This window comes from Callionymus lyra, chromosome 5 (genome assembly GCF_982586985.1).
Source record: "Callionymus lyra chromosome 5, fCalLyr1.hap1.1, whole genome shotgun sequence".
NCBI lineage: Eukaryota > Metazoa > Chordata > Actinopteri > Syngnathiformes > Callionymidae > Callionymus > Callionymus lyra.
The window spans coordinates 4016189-4037175 of NC_141822.1; the positions used below are offsets into that span (position 1 = coordinate 4016189).

General features: G+C 38.3%; 1 protein-coding gene across 3 annotated transcripts; it reads left to right on the forward strand.

The window, feature by feature from the left end:
* The first annotated feature begins 292 nt into the window (after window positions 1–292).
* opn4xa (opsin 4xa) lies at window positions 293–19290 on the forward strand. 3 transcript variants are annotated; one of them, XM_087790533.1, is made up of 10 exons: window positions 293–421; window positions 11022–11157; window positions 13205–13338; window positions 13408–13611; window positions 13677–13848; window positions 14801–14962; window positions 15035–15142; window positions 15205–15376; window positions 17698–17837; window positions 17911–19290. In XM_087790533.1, exons 2-9 carry the CDS (start codon window positions 11024–11026, stop codon window positions 17821–17823), a joined length of 1212 nt encoding a protein of 403 aa, XP_087646659.1. In that variant the 5' UTR covers window positions 293–421; window positions 11022–11023; the 3' UTR covers window positions 17824–17837; window positions 17911–19290. The 3 variants fall into 3 exon arrangements, with proteins under 3 accessions (XP_087646659.1, XP_087646660.1, XP_087646662.1); XM_087790534.1 differs by having other exon boundaries at window positions 17701–17837; XM_087790536.1 differs by lacking the exon at window positions 293–421 and having other exon boundaries at window positions 11084–11161.
* Window positions 19291–20987: the final 1697 nt, after the last annotated feature.

Here is a 20987-nt window from a genome sequence, read left to right on the forward strand (position 1 = left end):
GACTGTCGTTTCATCAGCCAATCGTGATTCATTTCCATCACAGAGCCCAGATCAGAATGTTGTCTCGTGGAAGAAGTTTCAGGTTCAATCCCAGCTCTGGATAAATAACTACAGACTGGTTTACTGTGATATTTAACTCAAAATTCAAACTTCACTCATTTTCTACTCGCCCTCATGTTGACTAAGGGTTGGATTATTTTCAGAGTACAGTCTCTCTCTATATCCTGGTTCACCTAACGTAGATTTATTTTAGTGTAATTAGTGAAAACCGGATATTTGATCTACTGGGTCACGGATCGAGCGAAGGTCGTCTCACCAGTTTCTCAACGTCGACAATATTCCGGACGACGTGGACACAGATCTCGGTGATAACGATCCCTGCATCGAGGAGTCGGCGGCGCAGAGAACGCGAACGAACGAGGTGATGCTGCTGGTTTTTTTAAATCTGCGATAAGTTTGAACTTTGACAGCGTTTATACAAGAGAGAAAGGTTAATGCGTGTCTGAGAAAAGTGTATAAAAGTGTGTGGTTAGGAGTTTTACTGCCTTAAAAACATGTGAAGTATTTGTAAAAAATAAAGAGGATAACTTTGCGGATCTCGTCTTCTGCCGGGTTTTTTTGTATCCCCGGCGATAAACGAGGAACCATCTGTTCTTTTTAGAGTTATAGACAATAATGTCTTTACGCCGCCCTCGCAATGTATGATCGTGTAAAAATGGTTCTAATGCATTCAAAAGCGTATTTTGTATTTATTATTCATTTACATTTTCACTTTACAACACTAATCTACTTTTTCCCTCCTTTTTGTGTGTAATACTTTGAGTATATATTAATCCCTCAAAATATGTTTTTAAAGTTAGTTGAAGAAATGTTTTGAAAAAAAACTCATATATATACAAGAATAAACGTACAGCTTATCGTATTTTCTGGACTATAAGTGTCAGTTTTTTTTCATAGTTTGTCCGGGGGTGAGATTATACTCTGGAGCGATTTATGTGTGAAATTATGAACACATTATTATATCATTTCACATGTTATTTTCACACTAAGCCACCAGAGGGCGCTCTAGGCCTGTGTTGATCATTTCCACGTAGAAGAGGAAGCATCTTCTACCTCCGGAGTTAGTTAGTTGTTTAAAAGTGACACGAGGATGAAGAGTTATTTGGAGTTACACGGATGGTTTGGTAAACTTGTTAGTTATTGATGCTATAGTTCTCTGAATAACTCTTCATATGTTATGTTAACATACCAGGTTCTCACTTCATGTAACGTAACATTATTCTGTTGTTGCCTCTACTTTTATTTTAAATTGTCTTTCAAGATCACATGTCTGTTCTTGGTGTTGGATTTTATCAAATAAATTTCCCCCAAAAATGCGACTTATACTCCAGTGCGACTTATATATGTTTTTACTTCTTTATTATGCATTTTATGTCTGGAGCGACTTGTACTCCGGAGACACTTATAGTCCGGTATTTAGATTAAAAAAAGAAACGACATAATGACGAATATCCTTATTTTTTAGGGATTTTCTCGTCTTTCTTTCTGCTCGCCGGACCCTAAGAACATTCACAGAATTGAATGTGGCCCCTGAAGAATTATAATTACTGACCCCTGGTATAGACAGTAGACTGGAGCTCGCGATATATACCCAGGGTACTTCCTGTTTGACGTACTGTCATAAAATGGCAGAAAAAAACCCAATTGTAAATGTTTTGCAAATGTATATGGATTTTGTTGTCATTGGAAAAAGACCTGAAAACACGATTGTGTGGAATCAAACATTTGTGATCCGTTTAAAACATTCACGCAAACCTTCTTGTCCTTTCAAACGAAGGAAGTGAAAAAGTAAATACCGTATTTTCCGGACTATAAGTACAAGTCGCACCGACCATAAAATGCATAATAAAGAAGGATTTAAAATAAAACTAGAGGCAACAACAGAATAATGTTACGTTACGTTACATGAAGTGAGAACCTGGTATGTTAACATAACATATGAAGAGTTATTCAGAGAACTATAGCATAAATAACTAACAAGTTTACCAAACCATCCGTGTAACTCCAAATAACTCTTCATCCTCGTGTCACTTTTAAACAACTAACTAACTCCGGAGGTAGAAGATGCTTCCTCTTCTACGTGGAAATGATCAACACAGGCCTAGAGCGCCCTCTGGTGGTTTAGTGTGAGAATAACATGTGAAATGATATACCACTAATAATTTGGTAATAATTTCACACATAAATTGCTCCAGAGTATAATCTCACCCCCGGACAAACTATGACAAAACTGACACTTATAGTCCGGAAAATACGGTAAATAGTTCTAACGCACTTTTATTTTGTATGTATTATTCATTTATATTTTCACTTTTCCCCTCCTTTTTGTGTGTAATATTTGAGTATATATTAATCCCTCAAAATATTTTTTAAAAGTTAGTTGAAGAAATGTTTTGAAAAAAACTCTATTTATCCAAGAATAAAGTTGCGTTATTTTATTTAGCTTAATAAAAGTCACGGCCTAATGACGAATGTCCTTTTTTTGGGGGGGATTTTCTAGTCTTTCTTTTTGCTTGACGGCCCCTAAAAACATTGAATGTGGCCCCTTAAGAATTATAATTGCCCACACCTGTTTAAATGTACAGGCCTAGAGCGCCCTCTTGTGGTTTAGTGTGAAAATAACATGTGAAATGATATACCGCTAATAATGTGGTAATAATTTCACACATAAGTCGCTCCAGAGTATAATCTCACCCCCGGACAAACTATGAAAAAAACTGACACTTATAGTCCGGAAAATACGGTGAGTCTAGATTCTAGATTAGAGATTAGATTAGAGATTGTAACATCGTGTGTCGACGCTGCTCAAAGACACGAGTCGCTCTGGGCTCGTGGACGGAAGACGAAACCGACTTCGGGGAACAATGAACTGTTGAAGAAACGACATTCTTCTTTTTTTTCCTGGAAGTATTCCTACCAGAAGTGAGTCCTGGTAAAAGTATCATCTGATGCGAGACACAGACGGATCTCCAGAGCGAGGGGAACACTGAGGATGTTGTGTTGCCGACTCCTGCTCACTTGTGCATGAGATGATCAACATCGTGAGGCTTTTATCCGAGAGCTCTTCTCACAATCCTTCGTCCCTCGAGACCCGACGCTTCGCTCTGTTGCAACCGTGTAAAAGCTTTTCTGATTTTTTCCAGTTTTTAACAAATCACCTCCAACCCTCCGAGCCCCAGAGGACAGTGACCTCCGGGCTGTGGCGTCCAGCGGCAAATATTGAACTAGATCCACCAACACAATGGCAAAAATAAATATAAGAATATTTGCAATAAATAAACGTATGTTTTACGTTTCAATATTAATCAATTATTTAAAGTTGATTCATATAATTCAAATAAGTAAGAATAGAAGAAAATAAATCAATGTGTGTATGTATTTGTTTGTTTTTGTATTTATGTGTATGTATAAATGTGTATGTTTTTGTGTGTGTATGTTTGTGTGATTGTTTTTAAGTCTGTGTGTGTATGTATGTTTTTGTGTCTGAGTGTGCATGTTTTTTTGTCTTGTATGTTTGTGTGTATTTAAACATGCGTTTGTTTGTGTGTCTGTGTACGTTTGTTTTTGTATTTATGTGTATGTATAAATGTGTATGTTTTTGTGTGTGTATGTTTGTGTGATTGTTTTTAAGTCTGTGTGTGTATGTATGTTTTTGTGTCTGTGTGTGCATGTTTTTTTGTCTTGTATGTTTGTGTGTATTTATACATGCGTTTGTTTGTGTGTCTGTGTACGTTTGTTTTTCCATTTGTGTGTATGTACTGTATATATGTGTATGTTTTTGTATTTTTGTGTATATATATACAGTTTGTGTATGTTTTTGTGTCTGTGTGTGTCTGTTTGTGTGTATGTATATATGTGTTTGTTTTTGTGTCTGTGTGTGTACATTTGTTTTTGTACTTGTGTGTATGTTTATACAATATGTGTATTTTTTGTGTCTGTGTGTGTATGTTTGTGTGTATGTTTTTGTTTCTGTGTGTGTAAGAATAGAAGCTAAAATGAATCAACATGTGAGACATTTTTATAACTTATATACTTATAGTTATATTTGTTTTGTTCTTAGATTCATTTTACACGTTTGTATTTAAGGACAAAGAAATATAAGATGGACAGAATAAGCCTCTCCCACCATTAAACAAAAACAACAATGACAGTGATAAAAAACACACACAAATCAACACAAATGTAAACACAGACATACATAAGCGAGGTTAAATACTTATATAAAATAATAACTAATTAAACACAATCAATTCTTTCACTGAAGTGAATGAATAATACAGATCCTGTTTTAACACAAAACCACTAACAAAACACAAACGTTTTTTTTAATACAGATTTAACCGTCAGGTGTTTTTTATCCACTAGCTAATGTCAAATCTTATGACTATTTTCCATGCGATAATAACAACTATAATTAGTAAAAAAAAAAAGTTATTTTTTCATTCTCCGATTGACAAAAACTGCTATTTTTAAAGATGAAAGTATTTCCTTTAGGTTGACGCACACATTCACGCGTGAACGCACACATGAAGCCCTGATCGATGTGAGAGAGTGTGTGTGATGTGAGTGAGTGTGTGTGACGGGCAGTCAGCAGGGGATTGGTCAGTCGTCGCTCACACACTCTCTCAGGAGAAGATCTGCTCACTGTTGCTCCAGCATGTGAGAGAACGTTACCTTCTCACAGCTTCAGGACCTTTTTAAACTTTTACCAAACGAAGACCACGAAGGGAAAAACTATTGTGTTGCAGCTTCACTTCTGGCACGAGGTAAAAAAAGTTCTCTTTATGCATTTAATATTAACTGTAATATGTGACTTTATTAGCATCTTTTTCCTGCTAAAATGTTATCATAATTCCTCATATGAACAGAAGAATATTCATGTATATGAACCAAGAGAGTCAACTTTTAAACCAGTGGTCGTCAGGGTTGTTAATATTTTTAATAAATAATTAGTTATGTTGATATTTTTGGTCTGACAGTTCTTTTTTTTAAAGGTTTAAAGTCAGTCTGTGACTCTTGACATGTCAGAGGCTCCTCTCATTGAAGTTGACTCAAAAATACATCTAAAAATAATCCAGTATACTAGTGAAAATAAAACACAAACTCTCTATGATTTATGTTATTCCCGGTCTGTGAATACAATGAGGTCATTAAACACGTCCACGATGCAGACAAAAGGTTGGCGACTCCTGTTTTTATAACAAGAATATTCACCTCTAAAACCAGGTGAATTTCAAAGTTCTCCTCCCAAGTGTCATCACTTTCCAAGTATTTGTGGAGACCCTGCGAGGAGGTGAGAGGTTTGTTCTGAGCTCAGTCAGAGGTCCGTGACTCATAGCAGCTCTTCATTCGTTCATGTCGTCGCCTGCAGCTCAAGACTGACGTGATGTTATCTTTGAATTCTAAATCAACGTGGCATGTTGTAGACAGAACTGCTCTATTCTTAGACGCTGTAGGTATTTCTCCTCCTTCTCTGCGTGAAGCAGTTACGATGTCAACTTCATCCTGGATCGACACCATGTTCTCCTCCCAATTTGATGGACCTTAAAAAAACTGCAAGTGATCTTGTGGATTCAATTTGAATGAATGACATATTGTCAAGAATCCGTTGATACGATACGTTTCATGATACAGGGTAAATGATACGAAAAACATATATATATACAGTATATAGTGATACTGTAGTAAGGATATATTTGTAGTATTGTCCAGTACTTGACTCTGGTTTTTTGATAGTGTAGTAACAAGTATATAGTATGTGTAGTATTGTCCAGTACTTGACTCTGGTGTTGTGATAGTGTAGTAACAAGTATATATGTGTAGTATTGTCCAGTACTTGACTCTGGTGTTGTGATAGTGTAGTAACAAGGTATATGTGTAGTATTGTCCAGTACTTGACTCTGATGTTGTGATAGTGTAATAACAAGGATATATGTGTAGTATTTTCCAGTACTTGACTCTGGTGTTGTGATAGTGTAGTAACAAGTATATATGTGTAGTATTGTCCAGTACTTGACTCTGGTGTTGTGATAGTGTAGTAACAAGTATATATGTGTAGTATTGTCCAGTACTTGACTCTGGTGTTGTGATAGTGTAGTAACAAGTATATATGTGTAGTATTGTCCAGTACTTGACTCTGGTGTTGTGATAGTGTAGTAACAAGTATATATGTGTAGTATTGTCCAGTACTTGACTCTGGTGTTGTGATAGTGTAGTAACAAGTATATATCTGTAGTATGGTCCAGTACTTGACTCTGGTGTTGTGATAGTGTAGTAACAAGTATATATGTGTAGTATTGTCCAGTACTTGACTCTGGTGTTGTGATAGTGTAGTAACAAGTATATATGTGTAGTATTGTCCAGTACTTGACTCTGGTGTTGTGATAGTGTAGTAACAAGTATATATGTGTAGTATTGTCCAGTACTTGACTCTGGTGTTGTGATAGTGTAGTAACAAGTATATATGTGTAGTATTGTCCAGTACTTGACTCTGGTGTTGTGATAGTGTAGTAACAAGTATATATGTGTAGTATTGTCCAGTACTTGACTCTGGTGTTGTGATAGTGTAGTAACAAGTATATATGTGTAGTATTGTCCAGTACTTGACTCTGGTGTTGTAGTATTTACAGACCACATGACTCTTGGTTCTTCAAACCAAAATATTTCCAAACATCAGCTTTAAAAGCTGCTGCCATCTAGTGGCCAGAAGTTTAAATGCAACACAAAAATGTGCGTTAAACATTTTAATAAGAAGAAAATTCTAACAATAATTTACAGTTTAATTTAAATATAAACTATAAATTAACAATGATTTGCTTTTAAATGCTGATGATATTGATACGATATGATGAAAAATAACCCTGAAAGCAAAGGTGCCACAGAAAGTGTGCAGTAGGATTGAAGCCATTATTACATCAGACGATGTTTATAAAGTAATACGTTCAAAACATGGTCATGATGACAGAAGATTCAACATTTCAGTTTAACATTAGTCGACCTTAAGCATTATAAGCCTCTGAATAGTGGTTTTAAGATCAAGGAATATATTATCTTATCATAAAAAGACAATTCAAATTAAGATAAATAAAGTCCTTGTTAGTTTAATATTTATCATCAGAAATGTGATGTGATAAATGTAAAAAAAACAACAACAGACGGACACAAATGGAGGGAGTAGAGATAGAAGAGTCAGAGTTGAAGAGGCTCAGGTTGAGGGACTTAAGACCATGACTTGTTAAAAAAGACGGATAGATGGATGGATGGATAGATAGATAAAACTTTATTGATCCCTCTGGAGATATATATGCAGATGCATCGATTAAAAAAAGGAAGTTAACTAGTGAGGTTCAAGGAAGGCATGAAGAGAAAAGAGTGACGAAAATAGATGAAACATTTTTAACGTTTTCTCTGTAACCATGAAACAAAGTTTTCACACCGAGAGCTAACGTGATTTTTACTGGCAGTGTAGCTGGGACACCATCCAGGACATAAATGGGACAAAGTGAATGAATAGTTATTCTAATCCTCATGCTAAATAAAAGTAGTCTTTGGCTCACATTTCTATCCACCACAAGCTGACCCTAAAGAATCTACAACAGAAGGTTTGGTAAAGTTTAAAATCTAGATAATATAATATATATTATATTTGGAATTCAGATGTCCATGTTCAGGGAACTATTTGAACCAGCATTGAAAGTGTAGTAACAAGTATATATGTGTAGTATTGTGGAGTACTTGACTCTGGTGTTGTGATAGTGTAGTAACAAGTATATCTGTGTAGTATTGTGGAGTACTTGACTCTGGTGTTGTGATAGTGTAGTAACACGTATATATGTGTAGTATTGTCCAGTACTTGACTCTGGTGTTGTGATAGTGTAGTAACACGTATATCTGTGTAGTATTGTCCAGTACTTGACTCTGGTGTTGTGATAGTGTAGTAACACGTATATATGTGTAGTATTTTCCAGTAATTGACTCTGGTGTAGTGATAGTGTAGTAACAAGTATATTTGTAGTATTGTCCTGTACTTGACTCTGGTGTTGTGATAGTGTAGTAACAAGGATATATGTGTAGTATTGTCAAGTACTCGTGTTCAGGGAACTATTTGAACCAGCATTGAAAGTGTAGTAACAAGTATATATGTGTAGTATTGTCGAGTACTCGTGTTCAGGGAACTATTTGAACCAGCATTGAAAGTGTAGTAACAAGTATATATGTGTAGTATTGTCGAGTACTCGTGTTCAGGGAACTATTTGAACCAGCATTGAAAGTGTAGTAACAAGTATATATGTGTAGTATTGTCGAGTACTCGTGTTCAGGAAACTATTTGAACCAGCATTGAAAGTGTAGTAACAAGTATATATGTGTAGTATTGTCGAGTACTCGTGTTCAGGGAACTATTTGAACCAGCATTGAAAGTGTAGTAACAAGTATATATGTGTAGTATTGTCGAGTACTCATGTTCAGGAAACTATTTGAACCAGCATTGAAAGTGTAGTAACAAGTATATATGTGTAGTATTGTCGAGTACTCGTGTTCAGGGAACTATTTGAACCAGCATTGAAAGCAGAAGTTAATACAAAAACTCTGAGGACTTTGAGACACAAACTCTCAAGTCAATGTTAGCAACACAAGAATAAGTTTCCCGTCTTGTTCTCTCGAGCTGTGTTTATATATATATTTCAAATGTATGTTTCTCATGTACCTTCCGTCATTTCAATTATGCAGCTCGACACAATCTAAACCGTGTTTTTTTCCTCGTCTGTCAGTCAAATTATTAATGAGCGGCGTGTTTAAGAGCATCTACATCGTGTTATTCTCTCCATCTATAATTCATACGAGTGAAGGAAACTTGTTTATATACGATGAGCGTTGATAATACTCTGAGAAAACGTGTACTCCTGACTCCCATCACATTAACCAACCACAGAAATCCTCTTACAGGCGAGAACGTGCTCATACACACCAGTCCATCATCTAATTGCGGGAATTTAATCACAGCTTTTGAAAATATGTCAGTGTCAGAGTCATGTGCGATGTTTAGATTAAAAAGAAGGACTGGGATTCATTATGAATGACCTGGAAGGCAGGATACGATCAGAGAATCGGCTCCAGAGTTTATGTATTTGAGCCTCTGCCAAGGAGGTTACGGTATGTGTTCATTATCCTCTCTGTATTTGTTAGAAAATATCTTTAAAACTGACTGATTTCAACAAATTGTTAATAATAACACAAGGAACAAACGCCCATCTGGATCCACAAATCCTTTGAAGGATGTCTTCTTCAAGTGTGTGTCATACGAGAGCTCAGGGATTTTCTTCAAATGCTAGAAAAGAACAAGAAAATCTCCTAAAAATTATAATCAGACTTGTTGTTCAACTGTGTAGTATGTGCTACAGCAGCTCAGCAACTACCAAACCAATTACCGTATATTTCGTACTATTAGGTGCATCTTAAGTCCTTGGCTTTTTCAAATAATCGCCTTATGTTTTATTTCTGGTTGTGCCATTTAACCTTGAACCAAAATGCTCAAAGTTCTGTCAATATTGGTGAACTACGGAGCTCTGACAGGCTCTGCAGTATTACTCGAGGCACTGCGGTATTACTCGAGTCTCTGCAGTATTACTCGAGGCTCCGGGGTATTACTCGAGTCTCTGCGGTATTACTCGGGGCTCTGAGGTATTACTCGAGGCTCTGAAGTATAAGTTGAAGCTCTGCAGTATTACTCGAGGCTCCGCGGTATTACTCGAGGCTCTGAAGTATTATTCGAGGCTCTGCAGTATTACTCGAGGCTCTGCAGTATTGCTCGAGGCTCTGCAGTATTATTCGAGGCTCTGCAGTATTACTCGAGGCTCTGCAGTATTGCTCGAGGCTATGCAGTATTACTCGAGCTCTGATGTATTACTCGAAGCTCTGCGGTATTACTCGAGGCTCTGAAGTATTATTCGAGGCTCTGCAGTATTACTCAAGGCTCTGCAGTATTACTCGAGGCTCTGCAGTATTACTCGAGACTCTGCAGTATTACTCCTCAGCAACGAGCCTCGAATAAAACTAGAAGCCGTACTGCGCTTAATGCAACTTATAATTCAGTCACTTTATTGTCCATCAAAATACGTTATTCCGAGTCAAAAGATGGTTATAAAAACTCTCATTTATTTTAACATACCGAAGAGAATATCTGAATCTTTTTCCATCCTGTGACCGGAATAAAAGTAATTGTTCCTAATCAAACGGTTTCATGGCCCGAGAGAGCCCATTATTCTATATTTAACAGTAACCGACGACGATTGGAGGCATTTCATTCCAGGAGTGATTCATTTTTCTGAAGCGATGTACTTCATAACTGAACTAGCGGGAGGTTCTGAAGCCTAGTGGGGGATATTTCTATTTTGAAGGACTTATAAATGCTACTTTGTTACTGCACTATTGATGGCCTCCATGTTTTGAGAAGTGTTGACATGTGATTGATCCAATCGGACACATGCTTGAGTGACAGGTCTAAGAGTCAGACTCGGACTTCAGGACAAGCCAGACGAGCAAAACCAGAGATCCACGAACACAAGCCGCATGAAAGTAGTTTTGATACCAGCTTAACTTTCGAGGGGTCTGTTGTGTCTCCAAAAATTTCCTGTTTAAAAACCTCTAAAAAAAACGTTCGGCGAGAGGAAATGTGAGGATTTCCTTTTCTTTCAAACACAAGTGGAGGCAAGATTGTAGCATTGAAGTCAAAGCTAAACAAATACCGTTGGATGAAGAAAACATTTCTCAAGTCATGAAGATAAACTGAGAATATGTGACGTTAAAACAGAACTGGATCTGACCCGAGGGAGAGTTGGAAGAAGATATGAAAGAGTAGACTGTGTGCTGGTCCTGGAGGGAGGGGGGTTGGATCAGATGAGCCGTCTCAAGGAAATGTCCTCCAGATCTCCCTGGATGCTGACATGCACGTGTGGTGGTTTCAGAAATGGACCTGGATCGAGGATTCTATCGACGGGTGGACGTCTCGGATCACGTTCACTACATCGTGGCCTTCTTCGTGCTGGTGATCGGAGCGGTCGGCGTCTCAGGCAACGCTCTGGTCATGTACGCCTTTTTCTGGTAGGTAAGCTCGCCGCTCTCTGGCACGCAACCACATCCTCACACCCGAAACCCACCGACCCTCCTGGGTTTTTACAAGCTTATCTGCTGCGATGAGTTACTCAGTGAGTTCACTTCCACTTCGCCACATTTGCTTCTTCTAACTGAAGGATCACAAGACCTTTCAAGACCAGTGTGGTTGCATAATCCCTGCACCTCTGGACTTCAACATGTCTTCCAGGTCCTCTGACCTGCAGGACCTTCAGAGTTCAACGCATTTCAGCGTTTGTAAGCAGAGCAATGGTAGCATTTTTATCGGTGCCAAATCAATCCTTTTGAAAACTTTCCAGACATGTTCAGGTGCAGATCTGACTGTTTTTAAATACATGTTGAAGGTCAGTTTTCCAACATATAATGAACGTTTCTTCATGAGGGAAAATAAATGTCATACTGTAATGCAGCATCACACTGAAGCTATGACCTCTGCCCTGCTTTTTGCTCCGTCTATATATATATATATATATATATATATATATATATATATTCATATATGAAACCAATTTTTATTGTTTATATCAACACAGAAAAAAACACTTTCTAATGCTCCGTTGGTTAAAAATCATGCAAAATATGAATCGTACATTTAAAACTATAAAAACATTTTCTTCAGGTTTTATTTCCGCTGCTAACAAACCGCCTCTGGCTATATTATATTTATGTCAGCGAGTGTTTCTAAATGTCATCACAGCTGTCACAGAGTCGTGACACAACATTGTTCACGGAGACCTGAAGGAGTTCAATACGAGGAAGCAGACCTAATGATTTTCTAACTGCCACAAATAAATCAATGTGCTTATGAAGCACCTTGTTAACAGGACTGGAGTAAACAACACGTTTAAACTAAATAATATAGAAATAGAAATGTTTTGGGGAATTGTTTAGGAAAGTTCAATCTGCTGTAGTAGTAGGTTTGGGTATCAATTGAAAATGTTCAGGACCGGTTCTGATACCTTCACTACGATTGTTCCTGAACTAAGATTCTAACAGAAATAAAATGACAAACACATAGTACCTAATCTTGAGTTATATTTTGCCGCTTTGGTAAATTTTCCTTTCCAAGCTGTTTTTCTTGCAAAAAAAACGTTACATAGGAATGTTGATAACAAGTAACACATACATCTGATGTTCACTGGCTTTATTACTTCTCACTTTTCCTCCTGAAAAATCCACCATATTATATTAATTTTGGGTGGGTAAAGAAAATTGGCACCAAAAGACGAAGCATGTTCTGATACTATGTACAGCTGAAAGGCTGTGTACTTTTGGTCGGTGCTACAAAAGAAACAGAGTTCGATACCCAGCCCTCTATGTAATAGACACAAAACGTTGGAACTATGCAACTGCTGGTTGTATTTCTCTCGGATGTGGTGGCATTACTTCCAGGGACCAGACTTTCAAATACAGTCAAAATAAAACAGCGGACTGGTTTGAGATTTGAATCATCTGCAATACATTTCCTAAATTTGCTTGAAAAGGCAAGAAAGCTAATACTGTATTTTCACTTTACTTATGAAATTTGATCGACAGAAGAGCTCAAATATGTCATCATACAGAAAAGGATTTAATTTTAATGCTTTCATTTAAGCCAACATTGGTAAAACTCCCAGCAGGTCACCGGGTCATCACAAGGTCACTTGACAATCACTCAGTTGAATGGAATGCTAGCATGCAGGTGAGATTTAAATAGAGGACTTCATTTTAGAGGTCTGCTTCCTGTATTTTATTAACTTCTCGTTTATCTACTTAAAAGAAACTGATTTTCTGTGCTGGAGGCTTTCATCCTGACGTCATGTACGACCAGTACAATCTTTAAACTCTGATAAAACAGGTTCCACTGATTCTTTCACCTCAGGGTTAAAAGATAGTAACTCAGCTACTTTAATCCCATGATCGATACCAGCGGCTTCAAGGCTGGCGAATATTATCATCTGTGTGTGATTTCATTGATACTTCAGAGACATTTAAATCCATAAGATTGTTGTTGCTGATCTGCACGTATCTTCTGCAGCAACAAGCGTCTACAGACCCCTCCCAATATCTTCATCTTAAATTTGGCAGTCAGCGACTTCCTCATGGCCATCACACAGTCGCCCATCTTCTTCGTCAACTCCCTCTACAAAGGATGGATTTTTGGGGAAACAGGTATTTGTAACCTTTGAGCAAAACCCCATTGTCCGGATTGACCTCGACTTCCTTCCCCGTCACCGGCAGGTTGCAAGATTTACGCCTTCTGCGGAGCTTTGTTTGGAATCACGTCCATGATTAACTTGCTGGCCATCTCTGTCGACCGCTACATCGTCATCAGCAAACCCCTGCAGGCCCTGCACTGGTCCTCCCGGAGGCGGACCTTCTTGATCCTCTCACTGGTTTGGCTCTACTCGCTGGCGTGGAGCCTGGCACCACTTTTAGGATGGAGTGAGTAGGATCGATCGCCGGTCCGTTCTAATCGTTCTCATTTGGTCACATTTGATTTCCCACAGGTTCGTATATACCCGAGGGGTTGATGACTTCGTGCACGTGGGACTACGTGACGTCCACGCCGTCGAACAAGAGCTACACGTTGATGTTGTGCTGTTTTGTGTTCTTCATCCCTCTGGGCATCATCTCCTACTGCTACCTCTGCATGTTTCTGGCCATTCGACAAGCTAGCAGGTGAGTGACCGAAAGATAATTCCAACGATGGCATTTCTTGACTAGAAATCTGAATGGATTTTTGTACTTTTCTTCCCAATTATTCTTATTGCACTGTTATTAATTGTATTAACCGTTTGTTTAGCAAACATTGTATTGTAGAGTAGATTTGCCAAACTGAATTGCACAGCACACAGCAAAAATGAAATTGTGATTCCAATATTAAACACCAACAAAAGATTCCAAATCTCCCTACTATTTAATGCATTTTAAATTGTATTTATTTCAGGTTTTGCTGCACAGTTAAAAAAATACTTGATAAAAGTGGTCAGTGTGTAGCTGTTTACCGGTGCTGTGTCTCAAATCGCATACTTGTGTACTCAAAGTTAGTATTTTTAGTGCAAAAGTGCGTCTCAATTCATAGAATGCAAAATGCAGTGCTCCATACACACTAAATTGTCACTAAAATGCCCACAAAACTGAGTATAGATCGATGGACACCATCTACCCTAAACGGCTCCATCTTAGTGACGTTGTAAACGTTGGAAGTTACGTCATATATACCTGTATATATATATATATATATATATATATATATATATATATCTCGCGAATATTTCGATTCTCAAATTTTTTCTTTATTTCTTTTTCCAAACTTGCAAAACATGCTGCCAGCAGGAGGCGATAGTGTTCAAATAGCTGGTTGCAACTATCGTTAAATAGTAGTAGAAGAAGAAGCTGTTTGTCTGTGGAGAATTAGTTACTAGTTAGTACGTACACTATCCTGATGTATACTTACTTCTAGTATACTAAGAGAAATATGTGATTTGAGACATAGCACTGGTCTTACTTTATGTAGCTGTTGCATGTCTGCTTGTTTTCCTGTGAGCACATATGAGTGACACGTATTTAAAGATTTTTTTTAAAAAGGATAAATAAACATACAATTAACAAACGTTCTTGATATTGGCAGGGACGTGGAAAAGTTAGGAAGCCAGGTGAGAAAGTCTACTCTGATACAGCAGCAGTCCATCAGGACTGAATGGAAGTTGGCCAAGATCGCCTTCGTGGTCATCATAGTCTTTGTGCTTTCTTGGTCACCATACGCATGTGTCACCCTCATCGCCTGGGCTGGGTAAATACACAACCACAAACTTTGCTGCGGTAAACAAACACCAGCTTTACTATACTTTTATTTTTCTTTCAGGTACGCAGGCTCCCTTAATCCGTACTCCAAGGCAGTGCCAGCAGTGATCGCTAAAGCCTCAGCCATATACAATCCCTTCATTTACGCCATCATTCACTCCAACTACAGGTGAGAACCTTCATCAACCAGATTTTTCAAAGAGTCACCGAGTGCGTTTTCTTTTCTTACAGAAAAACTCTGGCTGAAAATGTGCCTTGTCTCCACTTCCTGGCGCAGCCACAAAAAAGAAACTTAATGGCGGTGTCGCACAGTGAAGGCTCTTTCAACCTCATGATGAGTCGACGGTCTTCAGGTTCCAGAACCAAGTTCCAAAGGGTTTCGTCTCTCTCCACAACAGACACAGTAAGTCACACCAAAGGGGGTTTTCAACGTCAGCTCAGGTCAGTTGGGTCTCTAGTCAAGATGTTTCATGGAGATGTTTCATAAAAAAAGAAGAAAAAAAAAAAGAGTTAAAAGGATCAAAACACGGAGACACTTCCGTCGGGTCCGGGTCTTGTACTTCATGTCGTGGAGAAAGATGAACAATCCAGAGTGTGTAACGGGTCGTTTATTCGCCGCTCGAAGTCATAAATAAAATACAAGCTTTCAATTAAGATCGACCGGACCCACGATCTCTCGGTAACTTTACATATCAATAGCCCCGGACAGAAAAGGTACCGAGCTGTAGAAACATCGCTATATTTAAGGCAAATTTGCCGTCCGGGAGGTCGTCTCTTTCCGGCCAAATAGTCCTTTCAAGTTCCTTGTGTCACGATCACCCGCAGATAGACCTCCTGATTTATTTTCTTGTAATCTAATCATTCAAATGTTTCTTGGGCGGGGGTTATCTTCTCTTCCGTCTTTTAACACCCTTTCCTGGGTGTGTCTTGCTTCGTTCTTTGATCTACAATTTAAGATGTGATTTGCAGAGTTCACCGGGTTTCTATTAATATTAGAACCATCCCCATGTTCTTTAGATGTCCTGCGAGGTCATTCAGTAAAGCATGTGCTTAGTTTAGAATCTTTATTTCTATACAAACCTCTATTTATGCGAGTACAATGACAGGCATTCATGTTTTAAACACACACCATTGTGCTACCAATACATTAAGATGCTTTAAATAGACCAGCACAAGACACACTTGTGTCGTAAGACCCCTGAGGTATCAAGTAATAATGTATACATTCCAAAAATGGATATGGAGATATTATAGATATGATCTAGGAAGAAGCCCAGGGGCCACACCCATCTCCCTGAATCCCTAAAAAGCAAAAAATAAAGTAAAAATAATCTGTTTGCAAGCTCATTGCTGATAATGTACTCTTGCTGGTTTGTCGGGTATGTTCGACTCATCACTGATATATCACAGATGCCCAAGACACCTCCGCTGACACCACTCAACGCAGAGGCTATACTCTTAGCCTGTCCTGGATGGAAATACTTCTCAGCCCATCTTTAAGGGAAAGACCTGGGGCGACAAATTTCCGAATCTTCCGCAATCCTATTTTCCAGTCGGTCTGCACTAGGGCGGAACTTAATTTCATTTGGGATATAATCGCGATTTAAAAAAATGTGTTCATTATATCGCAAGGCTTGCAATTTTACTTCATTTTATGTCAATTTCATTTTGGGGCCATCATGAGGTCACGTCACTTACGAGCGGCGCCGAGCAGAACAAGAGAGCGTCGTAAACACGCCGCCTTAACCCGTTGATCAATGACGTAGACAGAAGCTAAAGAGCAGCAGTTTGTGACAACAGTGTGGATAAAATGCTACCAATGTCTCGACAACATGTAGTATCACAAGCAAACTCTTCAAACCTCTGTATGGCTGAAAAAAGTAGTGAGTCGATAACACACGAACAACGAATATGATGATGGCAGCTCAGATGAATGTGTTTTTAACACGTTTACATCCGGACATCGGTTCGTAAATTTGAAATGAGACGTGATCTTGGAGAGACTGCATTTGCGAGCGCTGATGGCAACCACACAATTCAAATTGTATACGTTGCAATATATTAATACATGAATATACTATTTCAGGAGATGCACTTATATATGACAGAGTAACAAGAGCAACTGTCCAAGAATGACCAGTTTTTGCACTTTTCTTAACTCTGCACTGAAGTTGGAATATAAATGTTTACACCACACCTTTAAGCACGTTTTTTTGCAGGAGTTTTAAAGGATTTGCAGTGAATACTTACAAGGCTTCAAGTTATATATTATGTTTGTTTACAACTGTAATTAAAGAAACAATATAAACCTTCTTATTTCAATGTATGCTTCATCTTAAAATCTCTTTATAACTTTATCTTAGCATCACAAACATTTTATTATAAAGTTAATTATTTAATTGCATTAGGGAAAAATGTATGAAGAGAATCTATATTATATACATATATAATCGTTCAGCCCTATAGCGGCACAGAGAGCTTTACTTTTTGCTTTAAGATACAATAAAAAGTTTGATAATGAATTAGCTTTCCATGAGACCCGGAAACTAACATATAACTTCATTACAACACATTATTCTACAACTATTATTAAAATAAAGTGGCAATCATGCAAGATTTAATGAACATGACATGCACCTCACAATGACTTCAACTGACATCTGAAGCACAAATGAATTAAAAATACACGCAATGTACAGAAAAATAATCATTCATCTCTTTCAGCAGGTCTGGAGCGACGTGGAGCTGGACCTAGTTGACCAGAATAACAGTTTAAGGAGTCAGTCTTTCGAAGCCCTGCAAGAAAACGATCCTTCGGGTGACAACGCGCAGGAAAAGAGACCTCAATGACAGGAAGGAGTGAGGTAAGTTCACCCATCAGGTGATTTATTACATTTACAAAGGTTGGCACAATGGCCCTAATTTCACCTTTTTCAGACTGCCGTCCCAGAAACAGGCTAACTGAGGACAGCAAGGTCAAGTCCAGTCCAGTCCACCCCCCCCACGACCGCACCGAGAGGGATAAAGAGTCTTGATGGCTGGAGTGAAGGACAGGAATCGGATGAAGAGGGTGGACATAAGGGGGTAAAAAGAAGTCGGTGATATATGGCCAGTGAACTCAGGACACCGCATGTGTGTGCCAGGATCCCACACAAAGGCTGACCCGCCGGTGAGCTGGACGACACAGAGGCCGGCATACTTGTTTATTCAAACCCGTGACTGCTAACAGGAACCTTGTTGGGACAGACGTCGCCCACCACCAGAGGAGCTGAATGAAGTTTTTCACACATGTCTGAGATGTTTACGGCCAGGAATGCTGTGTTGACCACCATAGCTTTACCACATGTCATGTTGTCCCACTGTTTTAACACAAGCTTGGTCTTTACTCGTGCAATATCAATACTTTAAAATGGACAAAAAGGTTAATCAGAGAATTCTATATATGTCACACTTTCATTTTCATAGAGATCTTTATGTCTGGTTGTGATTCAGCAAAAGTGTGATTGAGGATCGAGTGCAGAAGGTCCCTTGACATTTCTGTTCAACTATATTTAGATATTTCTCCGTAGAACTTGTTCCCAGATCAATTTTGTCACCAAGTGCTGTACTTGTCATTGTTGCTCTCGTCTGAGATCCCCTGAAGGCCAACAATCACCAGACAGCCGTCCACGTGCCAAAGCCATCAACGTGATAACGACAACAACAACAGAAGTCAGTTCAAGTCTGGGTAACATCTCTTGTCGTAACGGTTTATCATACATCGTAATTTATTGGTGTATAAAAGATAAAACATAATAAATCCATAAATAGTCTCTAAATATGACCCTAGGGTTTTTGCATTAGGACTTTTATCCTGTGAGTATTTATTGCCACACAAAGAGATTTAAGAGAAAATAAAGAAAAGTTTGGGAAAAAGTGCCATTATATCAAATAAGAAAAGGTACATCAAATACAATAAAATAATATTTTTAGCATATTTAGCTCCATTTCATACGTTTTTTTTTTACCATTACTCTGAGTTGTTATTCAAAAAAGAGCAACAACACAAAATCCAAAGCAGGCACTATGTAACATCTATTAAGGCAAAAGGAAAAGTCACTTAAATCTACCTGACATCAGCTACACAGTCTTAAACAGATTCATATCAATCAGCAAGTCAAATAAAATAGGCAAAATATCTCAAAGAATTGTCTAAATTACATAATTTTAATGTGATATGCGAGTATACAGAATGGATACATTTTTTTGTGCTTAAACATCTGCTGTGCATTTTCAAATAAATTATTTATTTATTATTTATAAAAATGAAAAGTATAATGGGTCTGTTGGATTGTATGCATAACAGCAAACCTATATGGTCTTAACAACACCAACCGGTGGATTAATATTGTTGGTAGATACATTTTAATAAAGAGGACCATCTTCGCTTTTTCAGTCATGGAACTATTCCTGGGTTCGTCCACATTAACAGGCGGAGGAACCCGGTGTCTTAAACCAGTAAGAAGAATGTCTGGTCCGATGAATTCATTTTTTTTAATCATCTCTGCCTTCTCAACATCATATGTGCATTAACTCACATCTTACTGTTGCTGCTCCTCTTCTTATTCTCTGCCAAGAGCCTAGAAAACGACCCATATTCTGCCACATGTTTGTTCTTTAATGTTGAATAAAATGATCCGTGTTAATGCCTACATGCATGCTTCAACCGAGAGGTATTTCTTTTGTTGCATGTGTTGCAGGAAACAACATTTAAATCGCTCTTACACACAGTATAACACTTGCAAACAGCAGATATGTTTGTAGTGGTTTTGTCTGCCAAGTGTGAGCCACCAAAGATCAATGTTGGTGTTGAAAGGAATTGGCCAAATTTGATCAGTGGCCGATCGATCGGGCTCCACTGATCAAAAAAATATATTATTATCAGTGTTTAGTAAATTTTAAATGCTTTAAGATGTGAATAAAAATGACAGAATTCATTCATTTATTTTCTACCGCTACCATACCTATGGACAATTTCCCCAAGTTCTCAATCAACCGCTGTATGTTTTTTGACTGTGGGAGGAAACCGGAGTACCCGGAGTAAACCCAGGCAACACGGGGAGAACATACTAACCACACACTAAAAGGACAAAAGTTGGCTCGGCCTGGAAGCGAACCAGCAACTCAATATTAAATAAATTCAGCAACCTAAATAAACTAAAAAAAAATGCTAATATTAATTATGTCTTTAAATAAGGAACATTAGATTACAAAACTCCACCGTAAAGAGAAGGTAACGTTGTTGAGAGCAAGGATTATTTGGAGTGATTGTTTCACACCAGAAGCTCTTCAATATTCTGGATTTCCCATTGTTGTCTGTCGGACGTTCGCTAATGTGATGGCTTTAGTCGGAGCGTCATACCCGGGATTAACCTGAATAGCTGAACACACTCTAATATAAAGTCAGCAGGCTGGACAGAACATCAACATTATTGACCAATTGCTTGTGCAACTCCATTATTAAGGGTCAACTGCACTGACCGCCACGTTCTTACTCTTAAAAATCATTTGACGATCATTTGATTGAAAGCTGCTGCTCGAGCTTTGAACGTTTAATCGCTTCAACCACCCCCTGCTGAACTGCTTCTGAACTTCTGCAGGATTTCCTGAGCGTTATCCCGTTATGTAAAGATGATCTGAAGGTATGCACGGCAGCCGAGGATGAAGAACGAGCACACTTGAGTTGTTGTTGTTGCGCTGGGAAGTCTGCGGACGCCTCCCGTGGTTTCATGACCATGTATTGACATGACACATGACCAGAGCAGCACAATGTAAAGATCTAATGGCAGCAGCCTTGACCACCCTCCACTGGAATCCATATGGTCGAGCAGACCGTATGGTGTCGGACATTGATCGATCTTCCTAAAATAGATGGTAGGTTAGATCTCAAAGTGGTACGTGGTCCATTATGTGGAAGAGAGCTTTAAAAATATTCTACTTTTTTCTTCAAAATAAATATCATATAATGAAATTTA

Coding starts and splice junctions, on each gene's coding strand:
- opn4xa (XM_087790533.1), top strand. CDS start 11,024: ATGGACCTGGATCGAGGATTCTATCGACGGGTGGACGTCTCGGATCAC. Junction 13,849..14,800: donor GCCATTCGACAAGCTAGCAG/GTGAGTGACCGA, acceptor TGATATTGGCAG/GGACGTGGAAAAGTTAGGAA. Junction 15,377..17,697: donor CTCTCTCCACAACAGACACA/GTAAGTCACACC, acceptor CATCTCTTTCAG/CAGGTCTGGAGCGACGTGGA.